This window comes from Lampris incognitus, chromosome 18 (genome assembly GCF_029633865.1).
Source record: "Lampris incognitus isolate fLamInc1 chromosome 18, fLamInc1.hap2, whole genome shotgun sequence".
Classification (NCBI taxonomy): Eukaryota; Metazoa; Chordata; class Actinopteri; order Lampriformes; family Lampridae; genus Lampris; species Lampris incognitus.
Genome location: NC_079228.1, coordinates 31,503,435 through 31,521,854, shown reverse-complemented (window position 1 = coordinate 31,521,854; position 18,420 = coordinate 31,503,435). Strand labels below are relative to the sequence as shown.

At 45.6% G+C, this 18,420-nt stretch overlaps 1 protein-coding gene across 1 annotated transcript in view; it reads left to right on the top strand.

The window, feature by feature from the left end:
- The first annotated feature begins 3,484 nt into the window (after nucleotides 1-3,484).
- mylipa (myosin regulatory light chain interacting protein a) overlaps nucleotides 3,485-18,420 on the top strand; it is a 33,180-nt gene continuing 18,244 nt past the window's right edge. The window contains exons 1-2 of the mRNA XM_056298332.1: nucleotides 3,485-3,692; nucleotides 7,995-8,185. Of these exons, the coding sequence (XP_056154307.1) occupies nucleotides 3,606-3,692; nucleotides 7,995-8,185 (278 nt within the window). The 5' untranslated portion in view covers nucleotides 3,485-3,605. The remainder of the gene's footprint in view (nucleotides 3,693-7,994; nucleotides 8,186-18,420) is intronic.

Sequence of the window (18,420 nt, the reverse complement as noted above, 5' to 3'; positions counted from 1 at the left end):
TGTGTTACCTCCAGCTTGGTCGGGCGTCCCTACAGACACAATTGGCCATGTCTGAGGGTGGAAAGCCAGATGTGGGTATGTGTCCTGGTTGTTGCACTAGCGCCTCCTCTGGTTGGTCAGGGTGCCTGTTCGGGGGAGGGGGAACTGGGGGGAATAGCGTGATCCTCCCATGCGCCACATCCTCCTGGTGAAATTCCTCACTGTCAGGTGAAAAGAAGCTGCTTGTGACTCCTCATGTATTGGAGGAGGCATGTGGTAGTCTGCAGCCCTCCCCGGATCGGCAGAGGGGGTGGAGCAGAGACCGGGATGGCTCGGAAGAGTGGGGTAATTCACCAGGTATAACTGGGGAGAAAAAGGGGGGGAAAATCCACCCCCCCAACAAAAAAACAAAACATGGTTGAACCTGAGAGGTCTTCTATGAGCTTGGGCAGTTTTATATGCTTGTTAACCACAGCAGCCTCACTTCTTCAAACTCACGTCTCCTTCTCCTGCATACAGCTTCTACAGTGAAGACATCAAATGATATGCACCAGTTCCTCTTTCCAGGAACATCCGACCAGACAGGGACCAAATAGAATGAGTAAGCACAAAATCGTTCATGATTTGGACATTTGCTGACTAGCTCTTGTCAGCTGTATGTCAGTGATAAAATGAATCAGAAAGGACATTTGGTTTGATGTATATGGCTTTGAAGCCAGGGAATAACTTTTTTTTTTTGCAATTGCACAATCCCTCCAGTTGCTTTGGTCTAGATTAAGTCAGAATCTTAAATTATCTCATGGGCAAATTCAGCAGCTGCAGCAGCAATAAGGTAAACCGAAGTAGACAGGAAAAGACGATATGATAGATATGATCAGACAGGAAAAGATGTGGTTTTAGTTCTATGCAAACATAAAACTAAAAACATTAAAGGTGTGTGCAAAGTGTGCAAACATTGCAACGATAACCCTGCAGTATCAAACACCAGGGCCACATGCAGATAGATCAATATGCCACAGTTCTATCTTGATATCTTGCAAAGATGCCTTGGTAGGCAGGAAAGCACAAAACACAAGGAAACAGTCAGACCGCATACAGTATGTCTGTCTTCACATTTACATAATGTAAAACAGAATCTCATCTTTCATGAATACTCGTCAGTGCCAAACATGAGAACAGAGCATGTCGGTGGGACTCACCCATGGGGCCCAGCTGGAGAAGGGGAGTCACTGCAGTTACATCAGAAACCAACCCAACACAGGAGAGAACTGGGGAGGATGCATAGGAACTCTGCATGTCTCCTAGCAAATAAACACTTATTTAGGTTGAAATGTGGATAATGTCATATCATGACACACAATTTTGTTGTCTAAATTACTGATAATGACAATCTTCCATCCACCCATCCATTTTCCAAACCGGTTATCCTGCTCTCAGGGTTGCAGGGATGCTGAAGCCTATCCCAGCAGTCATTGCCTAAAATTCTTCACAAAATGAGGTCTGAAATATCTGAAGGACTGTCATTTTAAAAACTAGTTTTGGTTGGACATTGTATTTTACATTAGCAAAAAGTTCAACACGATGAATGTCAGTTGGATGCTAAAATGAGGCATTTTTTTATAGTGATATCCATCCATAGTGTAATATTACATATGCCAAGATCGACAAGCACTGGCTGGCTGAACGTCAAGCTTTGCTGAGGTGTTTGTATTTGTGTGAGTGCATGCATACATCTCGGTGTGTGTGTGTGTGTGTGTGTGTGTGTGTGTGTGTGTGTGTGTGTGTGTGTGTGTGTGAGTAAGTGAGTGAGTGAGTGAGTGAGTGAGTGAGAGATCGTTTCTTGCTGAGTTCTGCAAAAGCCAATGACAGAATTTCTTATGTGCAGTCAGCATAGATAATACACCTCTATACCAAAATAAAAGTCTCAATAACATGGCGTGTCTGTGAATGTTCTCATTCATCCAGGTCATGGTTATCCAAAGGAGTTGAATCAAGTGCAACTGGACTTGGTATAAATCCGTGAAGACGTTTCGCCTCTCATCCAAGAGGCTTCCTCAGTTCGTGCCTTTCTGACTAGACCAAGCTAGTCTGCCTGGCTGGTGATGAGGCTCAGTATTTATCCTCTAGGAGTCGCTGTCAGAGCTATTGATATGCGCGGCTCTTTGTGATCCGATGTTTACCAACGCCCGTCGCTAACAGAGCCACAGATGCGAGTGGCTCTTTTGTGTGCCGATGTTTGGCCGCGCCCGTCGTTATCGGAGCTATTGGCGCGGCCAAACATCGGCACACCAAAGAGCAGCCGCTCATATCAATAGCTCGGACAGCGACTCCTAGAGGATAAATTCTGAGTCTCATCACCAGCCAGGCAGACTAGCTTGGTCTAGTCAGAAAGGCACGAACTGAGGAAGCCTCTTGGATGAGAGGCGAAACGCCTTCACGGATAAATACCAAGTCCAGTTGCACTTGATTCAACTCCTTTGGATAATCAATAACACGGCGTTTTAAAAATGGTGCGTGCTTTATGTCAGAGAGGATACAGTTTCTCAAAGACCCAGCTCTTCCCTGCCATCAGTAAACCAAGCGAGTGACGCCTGAACTGTTCTGGAACCATCTAAATGTATTTCTGCACAGTAGAAGATGTTTTAACAAACGTGCACAGCTCGAAGTTCCCTTAACAAAGCTCCCGTTACGTGACTTCCCTGTACGTCATCAAGGGACAGGATGTGACAAAGGCAAGCGACGTGTCTGGCGCCATCAACCAGACGGAAGTATTCCAGTCAATAGACGTTATACGAACAGTAATTTAATTAAAATTCAGATACTTAAGTTATTAAGTTACACTTAACAACAGCAGCCAGGATAAAGCACACGTCACGCTCCGAACAGAAGCCACCGCCATGCTATCAAACTTGTCCTGCATTTCAGAGCAAGTACAAGAAACTGGAGCCGCCATTCCAGACGGTGCACTGGTTGCTGCGGCAGGGTGGGAGAGGGGGGGTGGGAGAGGGGGTGGTGGTGGTGGTGGTGGGGAAAAGTGGAAAGACAACAATAAAAGCTGCCGGCATTAACAATTAATGTTTGGGAAAGCAAATGCATGAGTGCCAGAGCGGAAACCTCTCCCCGTATCACGGCTATTTCTGAGCTGCGTTCCTGTGCATAATTCAAACACACCGACTTCCCTCTTCACCGGCCGATAAAACGTACCTGTGACGTCGTGACGTTTAATGAAATGTCCCGTTCATCCTGCGCAGGTGAGTTCAAGGCCATTTTAAGCGCCGTGCAACAAGCGGACCAGATGAGGGCGCCTGGGACGTCTTCAAACTCGCCAGCCACGGGAGGTGCGCTGCGTGTACATGCAGCGAGACTTTTGATTGGCCGAACGGCTGCGGCGATAATGTAACACCTTCTACTATTGGCTGGATGTGAGTGGGCGGTGCATCACGCAGCGTTTCATTGATATAGCCTACAGCTGGGTGCTGCTGCTTCGCCACACGGAGTGAGAGGGTGCTCAGAAAGTGAGGGAAGGCTGATGCAGGGTGATTTTAAACAGAGGGTTACCGGTATTTGTTTTATTGTTTTGAAAGAGAGGCAGACCAAAGATATATAAAAAGGCAAGCGTAGCCAAAATGCTTTGTCACGTCACTCGCCCAGATTCGGTGGTCATGGAAGTGGAAGTTGATGCGAAGGCGAATGGGGAAGATTGCCTGAATAAGGTGAGTGTGCAATTACGCATCACGTTTTGCCGATTTGATACCGTTTCGTGGCCAGGTTTGTCAACAGTGTTCAGTCATTTTGCAAAACTTTTGTCGATAGCCGTTCAAGTCAACTTCCTATGGAAAACCTTGGGTTTTGCACTGTGAAGCCAATACTTTGGCATCAGTTGGTCGAGGGATAAAAACTCCATGGTTGTAAGATGAGGGAGTTCACTGAATTGCATTCGTTGTTTGTTTTTTTTTTTACTTATGTTGCAAACTTTACCAGTGTAAAATAAAAACACCGACACGTTGTTGAAACTGTTTTGCAGACGTTGAGGGAAACACTACCCGCTGGTTTGAACCGTTCAAACAAAATCACTCCAGTGTGCAAACTGTTTTATTGTAGTCATGTTAGTCGTTGCATTCAAGGGGTAAACTTGCCGAATGGGTACAACGTTAAACGTGTCTGAATGAGAATCTTAGCGTCCGTGTCTCGGCGTTGTCAGAGGGAGAGATGGGTTAGTTTAGGGTTATTCACTTCTCTTTTCAGGCAGTCATTTGCCATAATACAGGAGTCAAGTTGAGAGCCCACCGGCCAGACGCTGGCGGCGTTAACAGGACAGCGAGCACATTTAGCAAAAGTTTAACCGCCAGCTGAGCGCCGTCGCTTTGCTGTATATAATGGAGATTTGCATGCAAGGCATCCACACGTTTCCATGGGTATCGACGGGTTTAAGTCATTCTCGAGGCCCTGTTTACACCTGGCATTAACATGCGTCTTGGGTGACCCGGCCACAAGTAGACGGCTGTACTCGGTTCACACCTGGCATTAGCATGCGTCTCCACATGAGTTCTGTATGCAAGTAAAAACGTACATTATTTCTGTTCGCAAATACCAAGTGCGTTGCTTTTATCCGGTGGGAGGCAGCAATGCACTTACCGTACCTAGTCTGCCGGAAATTAAACGAAGAAGTTTGCAAAAGTTCTTTGCGCACGTGCAGAATCAAAACGGTACAAACTGGGTCTTGTGTTGACTGGCCCAAATAGAAATAAGATGGCGTGTTTCTTGTGTACTCCATCCACAAGAATCCATTTGGCCTGTTGTTGTGGCTTCGTATTTTCTCCCACTTAAATATGATGCCTTTGTTGCGCTAATGAGCATGTACTTCCGCTCATGCAGAGGATGCCGGTCCTTCAGTGTAGCCCAAAATACATTTGCGTACACACTGCTTAAAGAGTGTGGCCGTATGTGGCGCAGACCACCTCTGAATGTGGTCTGAGCGATCGGATCTCAAAGCGTCCTCAGTGTGTCTTTGATGCATGCATTCATACTTTTTACTTGGAGCTGTCCACTTGTGATTGGGTCAATGCCAGTTGTAAACAGGGGTCTCCTTGTGGACGTCCACTCCACGTTACGTAATAGCCCTGAGCCCACTGCCTTTAAAGGACCGTACCGGCATCTTTGCATGAATCTCATTCACTACAAATCGCCTCTATTTTACATGCATTTTCCAAAGCTTTGAATAGTGTTTGATATTTTGGAGTGCATTCTGCCTCCCTTCAAACAGAACTAAAATTTTACTTTTTTTCCTCAGCGTCCCGCAACTGTCCCAAATTCTTTTAGCGCCCTAGACTTAACAACCATATCCTAGATTGATCCCCCCCCCCCCCCGTTCTACATAGTTTAATAACTTTGTTTTAGTAACTCTCATCACTTCATTGACTCACTCTGGTGGTCCACCATGGAGGTTCTGTAGTTTATCTGTGCTTTAGGATGTAACCGCCGTGAAACAACCAGAACAATGTCTCATTTCTCCCATTTACCGCCTCGTTCTCGCTACCGCCCCTCGCCCTCATCATGCACTTTCTAGTTCGCTTGACCACCGCTGCTCCTTCTCTTGCTCTCTTCTTCTTCTTCTTCTTTTTAACGAGTCAGGCCATGAGCAGCTGCTGTCAGACTCTCCGCGTCCCCGCTGTCACCAGTCTGCTTCGGGGGGGCTTCCTTGCTTTCCTGCCGGTGCTGTTCAGCCACCTCAGCGTTTCGATGAGTGCGGGGTTTTCACACCTTCACGTGGGTCTCTTGTTTTTGTGTGTGTGCAAGCGCTCACGTCACATAGCGTAGAGCTCGTGCCAGTGCCACCACACATTTTTCGAATTTGACCACCTAACAATTAAAATGATATTTATTCCATGACGCATAAATGTACAATTTCATTTTAATAAGTTTCTCTACTGTCCCAGAATTGCCCCAGACCAGTGGCTGGGATCTCTGTGTCCCAGGTGCTATTTTTATTGTCATCGGGACATCCTTGAAACTGGAGTGTGGGACTTTTGAAACTAGAGTGTGGGACTTTTTCATGTAAATGAATATCCGTGACATTCAAGCCCTTGCCAAACGAGTTCACACGATGATTAAGCCGACCAGCGCCAGGTAAATCTCACTGGATTTCACTATATACCGGAATTTAAAAAAAAATCCGCTGTCTGGGGCGACATTCCCGCGCTGGTGCGCCAGCGCTCCCCGGGTAGCGTAGCGGTCTATTCCGTTGCCTACCAACACGGGGGTCGGCGGTTCGAATCCCCGTGTTACCTTCGGCTTGGTCTGTCGCCTCTACAGACACAATTGGCCGTGTCTGCGGGTGGGAAGTCGGATGTGGGCATTTGTCCTGGTCGCTGCAAGAGCGCCTCCTCTGGTCGGTCGGGGCGCCCCCCGGATCGACAGAAAGGGGGTGGAGCAGCGACCGGGGCGGCTCAAAAAGAGCGGGGTAATTGGCCAGATACAAATGGGGTGAAAACGGGGGGGAAAACAAAAAGAAGCTTTGCCAGCGCTCAACTTCCTTGTTGACGAAAGCGTTTGCATGACTCTGATTGGCTTGTCTTCATGGCTTTCTGCCAGAAAGCTTCTGGCTTGGAAGCTATGAGGGAAAAACTTAAGCGTCCAAGAAGTTTCTGATTCTCCAGAGAATAAAAGAAACCTGGCATTCTGAGGAAGGATTAAAGTAAAGGGGAGGGGGGGTTCGACGGCGAGGACAAACATGGACCATTGGTTTAGCTTTTCCTCAGAGCGCTAAAAGAACATACGTAGTTACTCACTGCCAGTAGGGGGAGACAAAACTTCCGCACTGCAGGTTTAAGATCGAGCGCTGCCTTCAAGGCACACTGGTTTCAGTTAATTTCAGTACGATGTGAAAATCAACTTGCAGTGGTGTGAAATTTGGTTGAGTTAGGTAGTCCATCGCAATGAACATTTGGTCAGTTAAAAAAGTTTTTACAAATGAAATCCTAATGTCCATGACATCTTCATGGTAACATGAATGGAAGCCAGAGATGCAGAGTTTTAACTTGGGTTTGTCACATGAGCGTTTGAAATGGGGAAATCAGGTATGTCTAAAATCCTAAAACACTATGGTATGCTTTGGAAAATGGTCAGGAGTAATTGTAAAGTATACTCAACTTATAGTAAATGAGCTACAACATGCAACAACACTGGCGAGTAATTGTAAAGTATACTGAACTTGTAGTAAACGAGCTACAACATGCAAAGACACCGGCATGGTTTTTTTTTTTTAATGAGCTTCAGGAAGAAATCCAAGTTAATTTCAGCTCCTCGACTTTATGAGAGAAATATTAATTTGTTTTATTATTGATTGCGAGAAACACCCTTTCCTCACCTGGACAATGATCCAGTTAATGTCCACAGACTTGCAAAAAGGCAAAAGATTGCAGTTGTCTTTTTGGAAAAAGTACTCAAAAGTACTTGGTACCATAACTACTCTGTATATCTAGTGCCATGACCTTTGTCTTTGTCTCAGATGTTGTGTTGTTATGTGGTCATTGCATTACTCATGTATGTTTTATTTATCTTGTGGCGGCACGGTGGCCCAGTGGTTAGCACTGTTGTGTCACAGCAAGAAGGTCCTGGGTTTGAACCCCAGGCCATCCCCGGTCCTTTCTGTGTAGAGTTTGCATGTTCTCCCTGTGTCTGTGTAGGTTTCCTCTGAGTACTCTGGTTTCCTCCCACCATCAAAAAGACATGCATGTTAGGGTTAATACTCCTGTCTGTGCCCTTGAGCAAGGCAATGGAAAGAAGAACTGGAGTTGGTGCTGCAGCTGCCCACTGCTCCTATACAATAGGATGGGTTAAATGCAGAGAACACATTCATTGTAAGAATACAATGAAAAATAAAGCGGCTTTCTTCTTCATCTTGTGTATTTATGTTGAACGTTGGCTGCAAACCAAATTTCCCCTAGTGGGACAATAAAGATTTGAATTGCTTTGTTTGCTTGTGTAACGCTCCGGCCTCCTTCTTGTATCTCAAGGTTTGTAGAAAGTTGGGTATTATTGAAGTGGACTACTTTGGACTCCAGTTTTCGGGCAGCAAAGGGGAGAACCTGTGGCTGAATCTGAGAAATCGCATCTGCCAGCAGATGGACAATGTGACTCCCTGTCGACTGAGGCTGCGAGTCAAGTTCTTTGTGGAGCCTCATCTCATTCTACAGGAACAGACGAGGTATGACACACACACACACACACACACACACACACACACACACACACACACACACACACACACACACACACACACACACACACACACACACACACACACTTTGTCACCTTTTCTGTAGGGAAAAAGTTCGGCGAGGACAATCTAGGTCTTCTTCGTCCCAAAATGTTCATGTTACATTTCATTGTCAACTGTGTACCCTTTCCCTGTGTGAATTGGTGTAACGCAGGAGCAGGGGCCAGAAAACCGGAACCGGCACCACAGTTTAAACTCGCAGTACAGTGCATTATTGCGACGCCTTTGTTCGCAGTACAGTGGAATGGCCGACAGTAACCTCCTCCTCCTCGAGCTCCCCCGGGGTTACTGTGGGTCATTTTGGAGGAAATGCGATCTGCCGGTTTTACAGCCGCTCTCACTGTGCTTTCCCCTGGGGTCCCTCTCTGTCCCCTGCCCCCCGCATCCTCTAGCCAGTGACAGAATACCCCTGGAGACCAGCCAGCTAACCCCCCCCCCCCACACACACACACACACAACCTCCTATTCGCCTCAGGGGTCTGGTGATCAAAATACAACGCTTGTACTTTTTGTTTGTTCCTTTGTTACCGTTTTTAACTTGACAGTATCGCCTCCTTTCTTCCTAATCCTCAAGTGGTGTTTGGCAGTTGTGTGACGCATTTTTTTTTTTGGGGGGGGGGGTCTTCCTCATTGTGCTTTGTTTGATTCTCTCACCGTATTCCACGTGTGTGTGTGTGTGTGTGTGTGTGTGTGTGTGTGTGTGTGTGTGTGTGTGTGTGTGTGTGTGTGGCTGTTTACCGGGATGGTTTCCCGTAGACTTACATTCTGCTCACTAATTAGCAATGCACGTTTGGGATTTCACAGCAATACACTCGTAAAATCAATCTAAAAATATCCAGCATACCTCACCTTCTTCCAAGTTGTTAATTGTATTAATATTTATGGTTAATAGTGGTTACTCAGAACGGGGGCTTTTTGAACCAAACAGAATACAAGGGCTGGTGCAGACTTGGTATATGGTCTCAAAAAAAAGACGACTTTCATCACGGACATTGTGAAGTAATTGTAAAGGGGGTAAAGTAGATTGTAGGACTGTACAGTAAAACGCAACTGAAACACCTCAGCATTTGCCTTCTTTCGGAAGCTCCTGTTAGGTAATGCCGTGTGACGCAGACAAACGGTGACGCAAATGAGTCCAGTTCCCCTCCCTTGCCCCACACTTCCTTCACCTGGTTTCTCTCAAAAAAAAAAAAAGGCAAAGAGGAGACAGAGAAACTTGGGGAACAAGCCCTAAAAAGTCTAAATCCTGACTCAGTATTCCCCAGCCCCATAGTGTTTCATGTTATAAATAGCAGGTGAGTTCGCAGCCCTCGCAGCAAAGCAAAAAAAAAAAAAAAAACCCTGCTTCACACGCAGCATCCAAGGTAATATCATCTCATCATTATATATATCCCCCCAAGCAGCACTGGCAGGGTTTGGATCACAGGACGGGAGGGGGAGAGAGGAAAAGGCATTTTGAGAGGAAAGCTGTTGGGTGTCCCTTTTTAAAGCCCTATCCAGCACCGGTCCCGCAGTTTCTTTTTCTTTTCTCTCTCTCTCTCTCTCTCTCACCCACAGAGCTTGCCACTTAGGGCTGTTCATTAAACTGAGATCCATCCGCCTTGGCCAAGAAGATCGGTCTGTCTGGCTTCCAAGTGCGCTCTCACATGCTTTCAGACCATTCACCCGTGTGCGCTCTCTCCCCCCCCCCCTCTCTCTCCTTCTGCTGACTCGCCCAGTCCCTGCCTAAATTCAGTGCACTTTACTGGCAGGATTTGGTGGAGAAATGCGGAAAATGTTTTGGAGCCAGACTACCCAAGTACAGTTATCAGCTTTTGCGGTCCAATAATTTTCCAGTTGTCTCATACCATTTTCATGAAAAAGCTGGAAAATGAAGTAAAACTGAAAGTATAATTTCCAGGCCCCGGAAAAACTATGGAAAATTTTAGCCGTGTACATTTTGGAAATTTACAGAAATCGGCATCAACTTTATTAAATATTGATTTATCAATTTAAATTTTTTTTTCTTTGAAAGTGGCCACTGGCAGGGTTTTAAAGTTTCCATGGTTCACCTCGGTATGCTAACATCTGCCGCCAGTCGCTAGCTTTCCTGTCGTTAGCTAGCTGTCTTGCCAGCAGTATACCGGGCAAGTGCATTTCCAACCACCAGTGGCTTGAAATAGACAATTACAAAAATATGGCTTGCAAAAGTTGTTCACAAGAGAATTACATATATAGAGTTATAGAAATATGGACTCACTTTCACGTCATAGATAGTATCTCTTTGGTCATGGAAATTAAGCTAAAAATTATGGAGAAGTCGCTGAAAACCATTAGTTAACCCCCCCCCCCATCAACATGGTCTGGTCTCCATAGGACTAACGGAGGAATGTGACTGGAGGGAGGGATGGAGGTGGTGGTGGTGGTGGGGGGGGGTGTTTCTAGAGTTAAGAGGACGCTCGACTGCCATTGCTCTGACCTCCACTAGATTATCTGGGGTCGCCAACAGATGGTCGTCATGGAGGGAGGGGGAAGGGGGGCGAGTAAAGGGTGAGATAAAGATGTGACGTGACAGGCATGGACACGTGGGGGTGTTGCTAATTAAAAGTCGCACGCGCCGCATGCCACCACACCGTTAAGATTATGAGTTTATTTTGCCGCTGTGTCCACCCCATCCATCCGTCAGATGTAATTTCTTTTAAGCAGCGGGGCATCCAACACTTGGCGTCCGTTCAAGAGGGATGAGGGCCAACTGTTGACGGAGCAGGGCAGAAAAGTTCCAGAGACTGGCACCCAGCGATATGATGTCATAATATTGATTGTGCCAAGGTCAAAGTAATGACTTTCCCTGAGCACAGTGTTGTTTACCATATGCTTTATTTGTTGTTTATCTTTTTGTTGCACACTGGAAGTGGCGGTGATGAGTAACAAAGGAAACGCTGTTGTTAGATTTTTTGGAACGGGGGTCCAAAGGAATCTTTGTTAGTCTGCTTTTTCCATGGGTGGGATGGCGGGCTCGACCGACCGACCGACAGATGGAACCAGCCGGTGGTTTCTTTTGACTCGTACATTTCCTTTGTTTTCCGAAAACGTGAAATAAACTGAGTCAGTGTGGCTAACAAGTCCCGTTGTTTGTGGTAGCGATGCAAAGGTGAGACGTTTTCACGCTGACCCAGTTGGAGGATCAGCCTTGTATTTATTCTCTGAGCCTTAACCAGGCGAAGATTAACACCTGGTCGTCAGAAGCTCAGCAGCAAAGTAAATGTGTGCAGTGCTGTTTCTTTAGGTGCCATGACTGTCCTTTCTGATGCTGGTATCTGTGACTCGGGGGGGGGGGGGGGCATCCAGAAGTGACTCAATCTCTTTTTCTCATGCTCCCTGCAGCAGGGGAGGGAGGGGAAGTTTGTTTTTTTTGCCTCACAAGTTAAGCAGGTTAGCGCTACAGCAACCCAACAGACGCACTTCAGTTTGGCTCTTTGTGGCGTCACCTTTGCCCTACTTAGGTTACCGCAACTTCCACACACCATGCGCTGACTGCGAACATGCACCCAGGAAGTCGACTTGTAAACATACGTGTTAGACTTTTTATCTTTTTCTGTGAAACACTTAGAACCAGCAGGCCGGTTTTACCGCAAAGGGAGCATCTCGATGTCCTCGAATTCTCCAGAATCATCCCTTTTCCACACTGTTCAACTCTGCATGTATTTTCTCTAATTAGACTGTTAGCTTGTCCCATACAGGCAGTGCACTGTTAGTACTGCCGGGGACGATCCCCGCATAGTTGGGTTACCTAGAAGGCCGCACAAATATATACACACACACACACACACACACACACACACAGTCATAAGGAACACATTGTTCTTGGCATTGATAGCGTGTTTAAGGGGCTGTTGGCTAGTCGAGAGATTTTTCAGAGCTATTGGCACCCTCATAAAGCCACGTCAACACACACACACACACACACACACACACACACACGAGAATTGTGCTTATAACCCTCTAGCCTGCTTGTGCAAAGTCAGTAAGTGTGTGTGTGCTGGTGTAAAGTATTCTCTGGGGAGTACAGACACGCAGAAACTAGGCAGTGAAAGGGGCTCCGTGGTACTGTAGCACTAAGCTGAGGGGTGGGTCTTTCTCTGTCTGTCTGTCTCCGTCTCCCTCCCGGCAGGCCTTGTTACATAACCCACAGTGGACTGAGTACTAGCAGAACTCAGCAAGCTGCTTATATAAGATGTAATGTGCCGCGTTGCCGTCGGCCGCGTAAAGCCCAGCAATGGTCGAAACGCACACGTTTGATTATTCCTCATCAGAAAGAGCTCGATCACAGCTTCCTGTGGCGGACCGAGATTATTGATGTGTACATCAAAGAGTTTAAAGTGTGTGTGTGTGTGTACTATCTGGGCTTGCATCCTTGCCCTCTGGTTAACTGAGAGTCGGCATCAATCCTAAAATGAACAGTGGCTGCTCAGTGGAAGTCGTGATCCAGGGGGATTTTGCCTCCTCTGATCAGCGATGCATTATCTCCTTTAATCTTCGGTAGGGTTTTACCCCATCTTCTAATGCACTCTTAATGTGCTGACCACCTCTTATTTTTGGGGTTGTCAGAAATTCAGTGTAACTGATGTGACGGCTGTGTTCCCCAGCATGAAAAACTGTTCTTCAGTCCCATTGCTTTTTAAAATGTCCCGCAGTTACTTCACTTTTTTTCATTTACCTGTCCGTTCAGCCATTCATTCAGTCCAGGCTACTTTTGAAACAAAACACCACCCCTGCATAATGAATCAAGCTTTTTGTTGGGATTACCTTATCTTGCCCACCACCATCTCACACACACACACACACACACACACACACACACACACACACACACACACAAAATTGTCTTAAGTGCATAAAAGTTTAAAGCAGTGAAGAGGTTTGATGCAGAAGTTGGTTTGCACTGAAAGCAGTTGGCTTTAATGCTTTTTTAAAATTAATAAATATATGTGGAACAGAAATTAGGCGTTCAAAATCCTCTTTCTTCAAACGTTAAGTGGGAGTAACTGACCCTGAGGCCTCCACAGTGTTATCTGCACCTCAGGCCCACATCCTTAAACACCACTTACCCGTGGGCTTTGCTTGTTTCTGTTTTAATATGCAGGTGCGCTTCCTTTTCTTGGCACTCGCATTTTAGCATTCTGATCAGGCTAATGTTGGGTGGCCACCAAGGAGAGATCTATAGGCCCGGGCATTATTGTAGGTCGTGATGTCTTAACCCTTTCTCCCCCTATGGGGCTAAGCCTTTCTCTAAAGTGAGCCAAATGCTAAATGAGCTTTCTAAAAGGGATCCTCAACCAGCCATGGGAAAATTGCATTGGAAATTAACCATGTGGGAAAAGGTGATGTGTTTGCCCCCCAAAAATGTGTAGGCTATGCATTTCGTCTTTGGGTTTTTTTGGAACGTGAAAGCAGTTTTAATTTCTGTTTTGTGTAACCATATCGTTGTGTGGGAGTTTTGTGTTCTTTGGGTCACATAGCAAATTGCATTTCGGCCACAACTGGCGACAAAAAGTGAATAAAAGCTGACAGAACTTGTGGTGGAGGGGTACAGAGAATCTCACAGCGAAGATCATAAAAGTGATACCTATCGAAAAACGGGCTTTACATCGACCAGACAAAACAGCTAGCAGTACATATCGCTATTAAGTTTTTATTTCTTAATCAGTATGCATAACAGTCACCGATTTTATTCTTTCATTATCTCTTTCCTTTTTCCTCCACGAGTTTGAATAGCCATGTCTGTTATGTGCACTCAAGTAACCTAGCCCCACTTTTCCCTGTCCGGTGCCTTAACATTAGCCCTCACCCAGGAATGATAGCTGGAATTGATTATCTTAGTTCAGGATGTGATTTATTTTTTTATTTTTGCTGCACACTGCCTGCGACTGGATTATAATAACCATTTCACCATCCAGTACTGAGCCACCCGGGGGTTTTAGCGTACAAACTACTTCTTTGTTAACTTTTTTATGGCTTTCATTTCATTTAACCCAGCACAGAACTTAGTTAGTTTAATTTGGTGTTTAGTTGTTTGTGTGTGTGTGTGTCTCTATATATATTCATCATGACCATCTTTGTGACTGCAGAATTTACACAATTTACCCACTTGTTGGGTTGGAAAAAAAATATGTTGGCCTCAAACTTTCCGTTTAGCCCAGGCTTGCAGGGAAAATGGTAAGCAGAGTTTACTAGAGTTCATTGACTGCCAGTAACCCCTCAGCACCGAGCTCCCGGCAGTGTTCTTTGACTAACTTACAAACCACATTGTTGACAGCCCAGCCGATGAGGCCTGAAACGCCACCGATGATTGGCTGCCCAAGGCGCAGTCGCTAGGCAGAGGTGTTAGATTTCAGCTGGTGGCTGGGACTTTTTGTTCCCGTCTGAAGAGCTGGCTGACAATCCTGCAACCTACACGGCGGACGTTTCTCGATCAACCCTGTTGACTTGAAACGCTTCAGTTGTAAAAACTGGACGTAAAAGTGAGGAATTTAAACCAAAAGCTTGAAAATAGGGAAACAAGTGGGGGAAATGTCTTTTACCCCCTTCTTATTCTTGTCTGTCATCTTGGCTCTGTAGCCAGTGACCCCCCCTTTCTTCTTTTTTCCAAGACTTTCTTTCTGAGGGTTCAGGCCTGCTTTGATTAAATTATTTCGCCATGCAGTCAAGTGTTAACATTTCCATAGTAAACCAGATGATATCCTCCTGCCGACACACGCGCACAAATGCACATCTGTGACAGAGCAGTTACTTCTTTCTGTGCTCTGAAGACTTCCACAGGAGGAGTATGATCATTGTGAACGTCCAAGCCTCTTTAAGACCTTAATCGAGGATCGTCTTCTGAAGGAGAAAGAAATGATGTAGATAGATGGAGAATAATGATGTAAACTAGGCCAAGAGGCTTTGGTCTCAGGATAGTCTCCCTGGAGCTTGGTTAGTCATTCAGTCTGGTATGCCAGTGAGAGGAGGCATGCCATGATGATGTTGGGCATGGGCATGCTATGACAATGCATTCACTTTGTGGATTTAATGGTCTGTATCCATATGTGGTTTATTGGGTGTGTGTGTGTGTGTGTGTGCGCGCACGCGCTTTCTCTTGGTGAATATATGACTGATATGTCTTGAGGGTGAGGGGCACCTGATGACACCACCTTCTTGAGTCTGAGTCTAATACTGCCCAGTGTGTTCCCCCAATTTGTATCTGAAAACTTGATGTTCTGTGGTTGTGTTTGGCCAAGTTGGACTTTTCAGATGTTGACCATCACAAAGGCTTGAGATTTACGCATGCTTCAAACAACGCGTCATTCTCCCACATTGGACAGTTTGTTGCGGCCACATTATTTATACGTTTTCTGAACAAGATAAATGTTAAGGTGGGGCGAAAAGCTGTCCAACATAGAGATGGGTGGGATTATAAACAGGAAGTCTTTGTAGCCACTGTGAGAAGAGTCAAATGCGGATAAAGGGTAACACTTTTCATCAGAGATTTTCCTTGAAGCTGTTCATGGTGAGTGGTCAACATGGTGGGTTGAAGTTGTGTGAAGATTGAACAGGTAGAATTTGCAGACCACTTAAACCCTGCCCATTTGCACACCTATGCACACTTGGTCAGAAGGTAGGTGCAGACTTCGGAATGTTAGTTTCGTAAAGTTACGAGAATGTACGGACACAGAACTCCCCAAAGTTGTTTCCCAATGTTATTTGACACCATCCGATGTTTCAAACATCTGTTCATTTGAAGCAGCAGCCCTTATAATCCCCCACATTAAATCTGTGCATAGTCCTCTTCCCTGCCTGCCTTGGATCCTTATCATCAGTAAAGTTGGTATAATAACAGTTTTGCCATTTTAGTCCTGGGTGATGGTTTTTCTCTCTCATTGATGTGAGATGCGGACAGTCTGATTTGTTGCTCAGCCTGCCATTTGTTGATGGCCTTCATCACGATTTGTCCTTCTCCATCTCTTACATTGTTACTGGGCCTTTGTAGATCTGCTGGGCTTTGAAAGAAGTGAGGTCTTTGAAGAAACTACCTTCTGGCATTCTCAGTCTGCTCACATCTGGTGAATGTAGAGGGACTGCCTTCATGGCTGCTTTAATTTCTCTGTGTCTTGTGACCCTTGTCAAATTCTTCTTGAATGCTTTGTCTGTTTAGGAAATGTTATAGGAGGTAGGGCAGGCGAGGAATTGGGGCCATGCTTTAGAAGGCAAGTCACCAACCCACTTCAAAGGATGAAGTCTTAAGTCATTGTTTCTGATTGGATAAACTGATTTCTCACAGGCTGTTCTTTGTCTTAGTGGGTTTGAGGATAGACCCTGACAGGTGTGGAGGGAACACCACCCCACACAGATGACCGCTATCTTAATTTGCTACCCAATGAGTTAGTCTAACACTTGAGTCAGCTACTTGGCAGGCTAGCTAGTGGCTGCAGTAGCCTAGCGAGAAGGCAAGCATGTGGTTTAGTGGGAAATCATACAACAGATGCATACACACCCTTTGATAAGCTGGAATCAAAGTTCAATAAACTGGGAAAGAACTCAGGCTATTGAGAAATTAACCTTTTTAAGGAATAATCTTATGGTGATTTGAAGTGGGGGTTTGCATAGCATAATGTGCCCCTCTATATTCTTGTATCTGCTCAAAGCAATCAGCTTTACCAGACAGGAAGGTTACTGTAATAAGCTTTCATTGATTCCTTGTGTTGGCTTGCATCAAAGCTTGCAGTCAGGCAGCATGAAATGGCAGTTAACCTTTTAGTTTCAAGATAGTTCGAAGGACAAAACAGTTGCTTCTTGATTGTAGAGCAGCTGTCTATTGTCAAGATTAGTCACATTTAAGTAGGGTTTGGCAGACCACACATCTAATGCCTCTCATTCCTGCCTTTGGGTGGCTCAACAGGGAGCGCTAACAGTAAACCTGTGACCTGTAGTTACCTCTGGTGCAGCTCTTTGACCTCTTCCGACCTCTAGGCATAACCATGGACCTGTTCTGTTGAATGGCTTGTCATTATGCTGCTCCACTAAATGCCAACTGGCATTAAGGCTGGAACTGGGCCAGTTGTTCATACTAACTAAACGCATGAAAAGTAGGGAAAGTTCAGTTCTTGGAAGCTTCAAAGGGATTAAATTCCATGATCAACTGTATGGGGGCCCATAGTACAAGCCATCTTCACCTGAACTAGAGTAACCTGATGGCGTGCCCTATAGTAACCCATAGCCGACGCCCTATAGTAACCTCCCACCTGTTGGGTCTATTGTTTGTGTCAGGCAGGTAGCTAACTAGCAGTGCTCCATCACATGATGCCTGCTGGGCCTGACACAATAGAGTGCTGTTTGTGCGGGTGTTGAGGAGGGGAATGGGATGTTTGACACCATATCAAAGCTCTGTTTGTTATGCCAGAGGCTAGCCAGCCGTGGCGCTTCTGTTGTTATGGTCTGGCTTTATCAAGGGTGGTGTGGACTTTCCTTTTGTTTTCAGTGGCTCACAGCTATTTTCGCTACTGCTGTTGCACTTACGAAGTGTGATGACTGTTCTTCTTGAACCAGGTGTGTCTGTGTTGCCATGTAGTACAGCAGTCAAATAACGTGTTTGCATGTGAGTTATGTTTTGTCCCACCTGAGGTTAGCTACTGCTCCCTCAAGACATCCACACGTGTAAGATGACAGAGGAAATGCAAGCCCCGGGTCATTACCCATGAGACATTGCAAGAAGAAAAAAAAATCAACATGATTGCTTTTATGTAAATTTAAAGCTAGGTAATGAGCAGCATCTTATTGTTAACCCCAAAATGCCTTTCATCTTTGCTTAATGCAAGTTTCCAACTTCATTTCCGTCAAATACGCTTAGCTTGACCTTATTTGCATGTCTGATACATTTCTTCACATGTAGCTTCAAAGAGAGCTATAGCTTTCATAGTAGAAATAACTGCCAAAATCTGACTTGGTTCAAGTTTTGGTTGACCAGAGCAAGCACGTCTGAACAGAGCAGGCCAATGCAAGATTTGAATCCACGCCGTCTCTTGACACATTAATGTTCTCTGTAGAGCAGTCATCACACAATGGACATTGTTGGTGCTACATTAGGTCATTCCATGAAAGCAGATTGCGTTAGCTATGTAGGTTATATGCGAGGAAAGAAAAACAAGGGA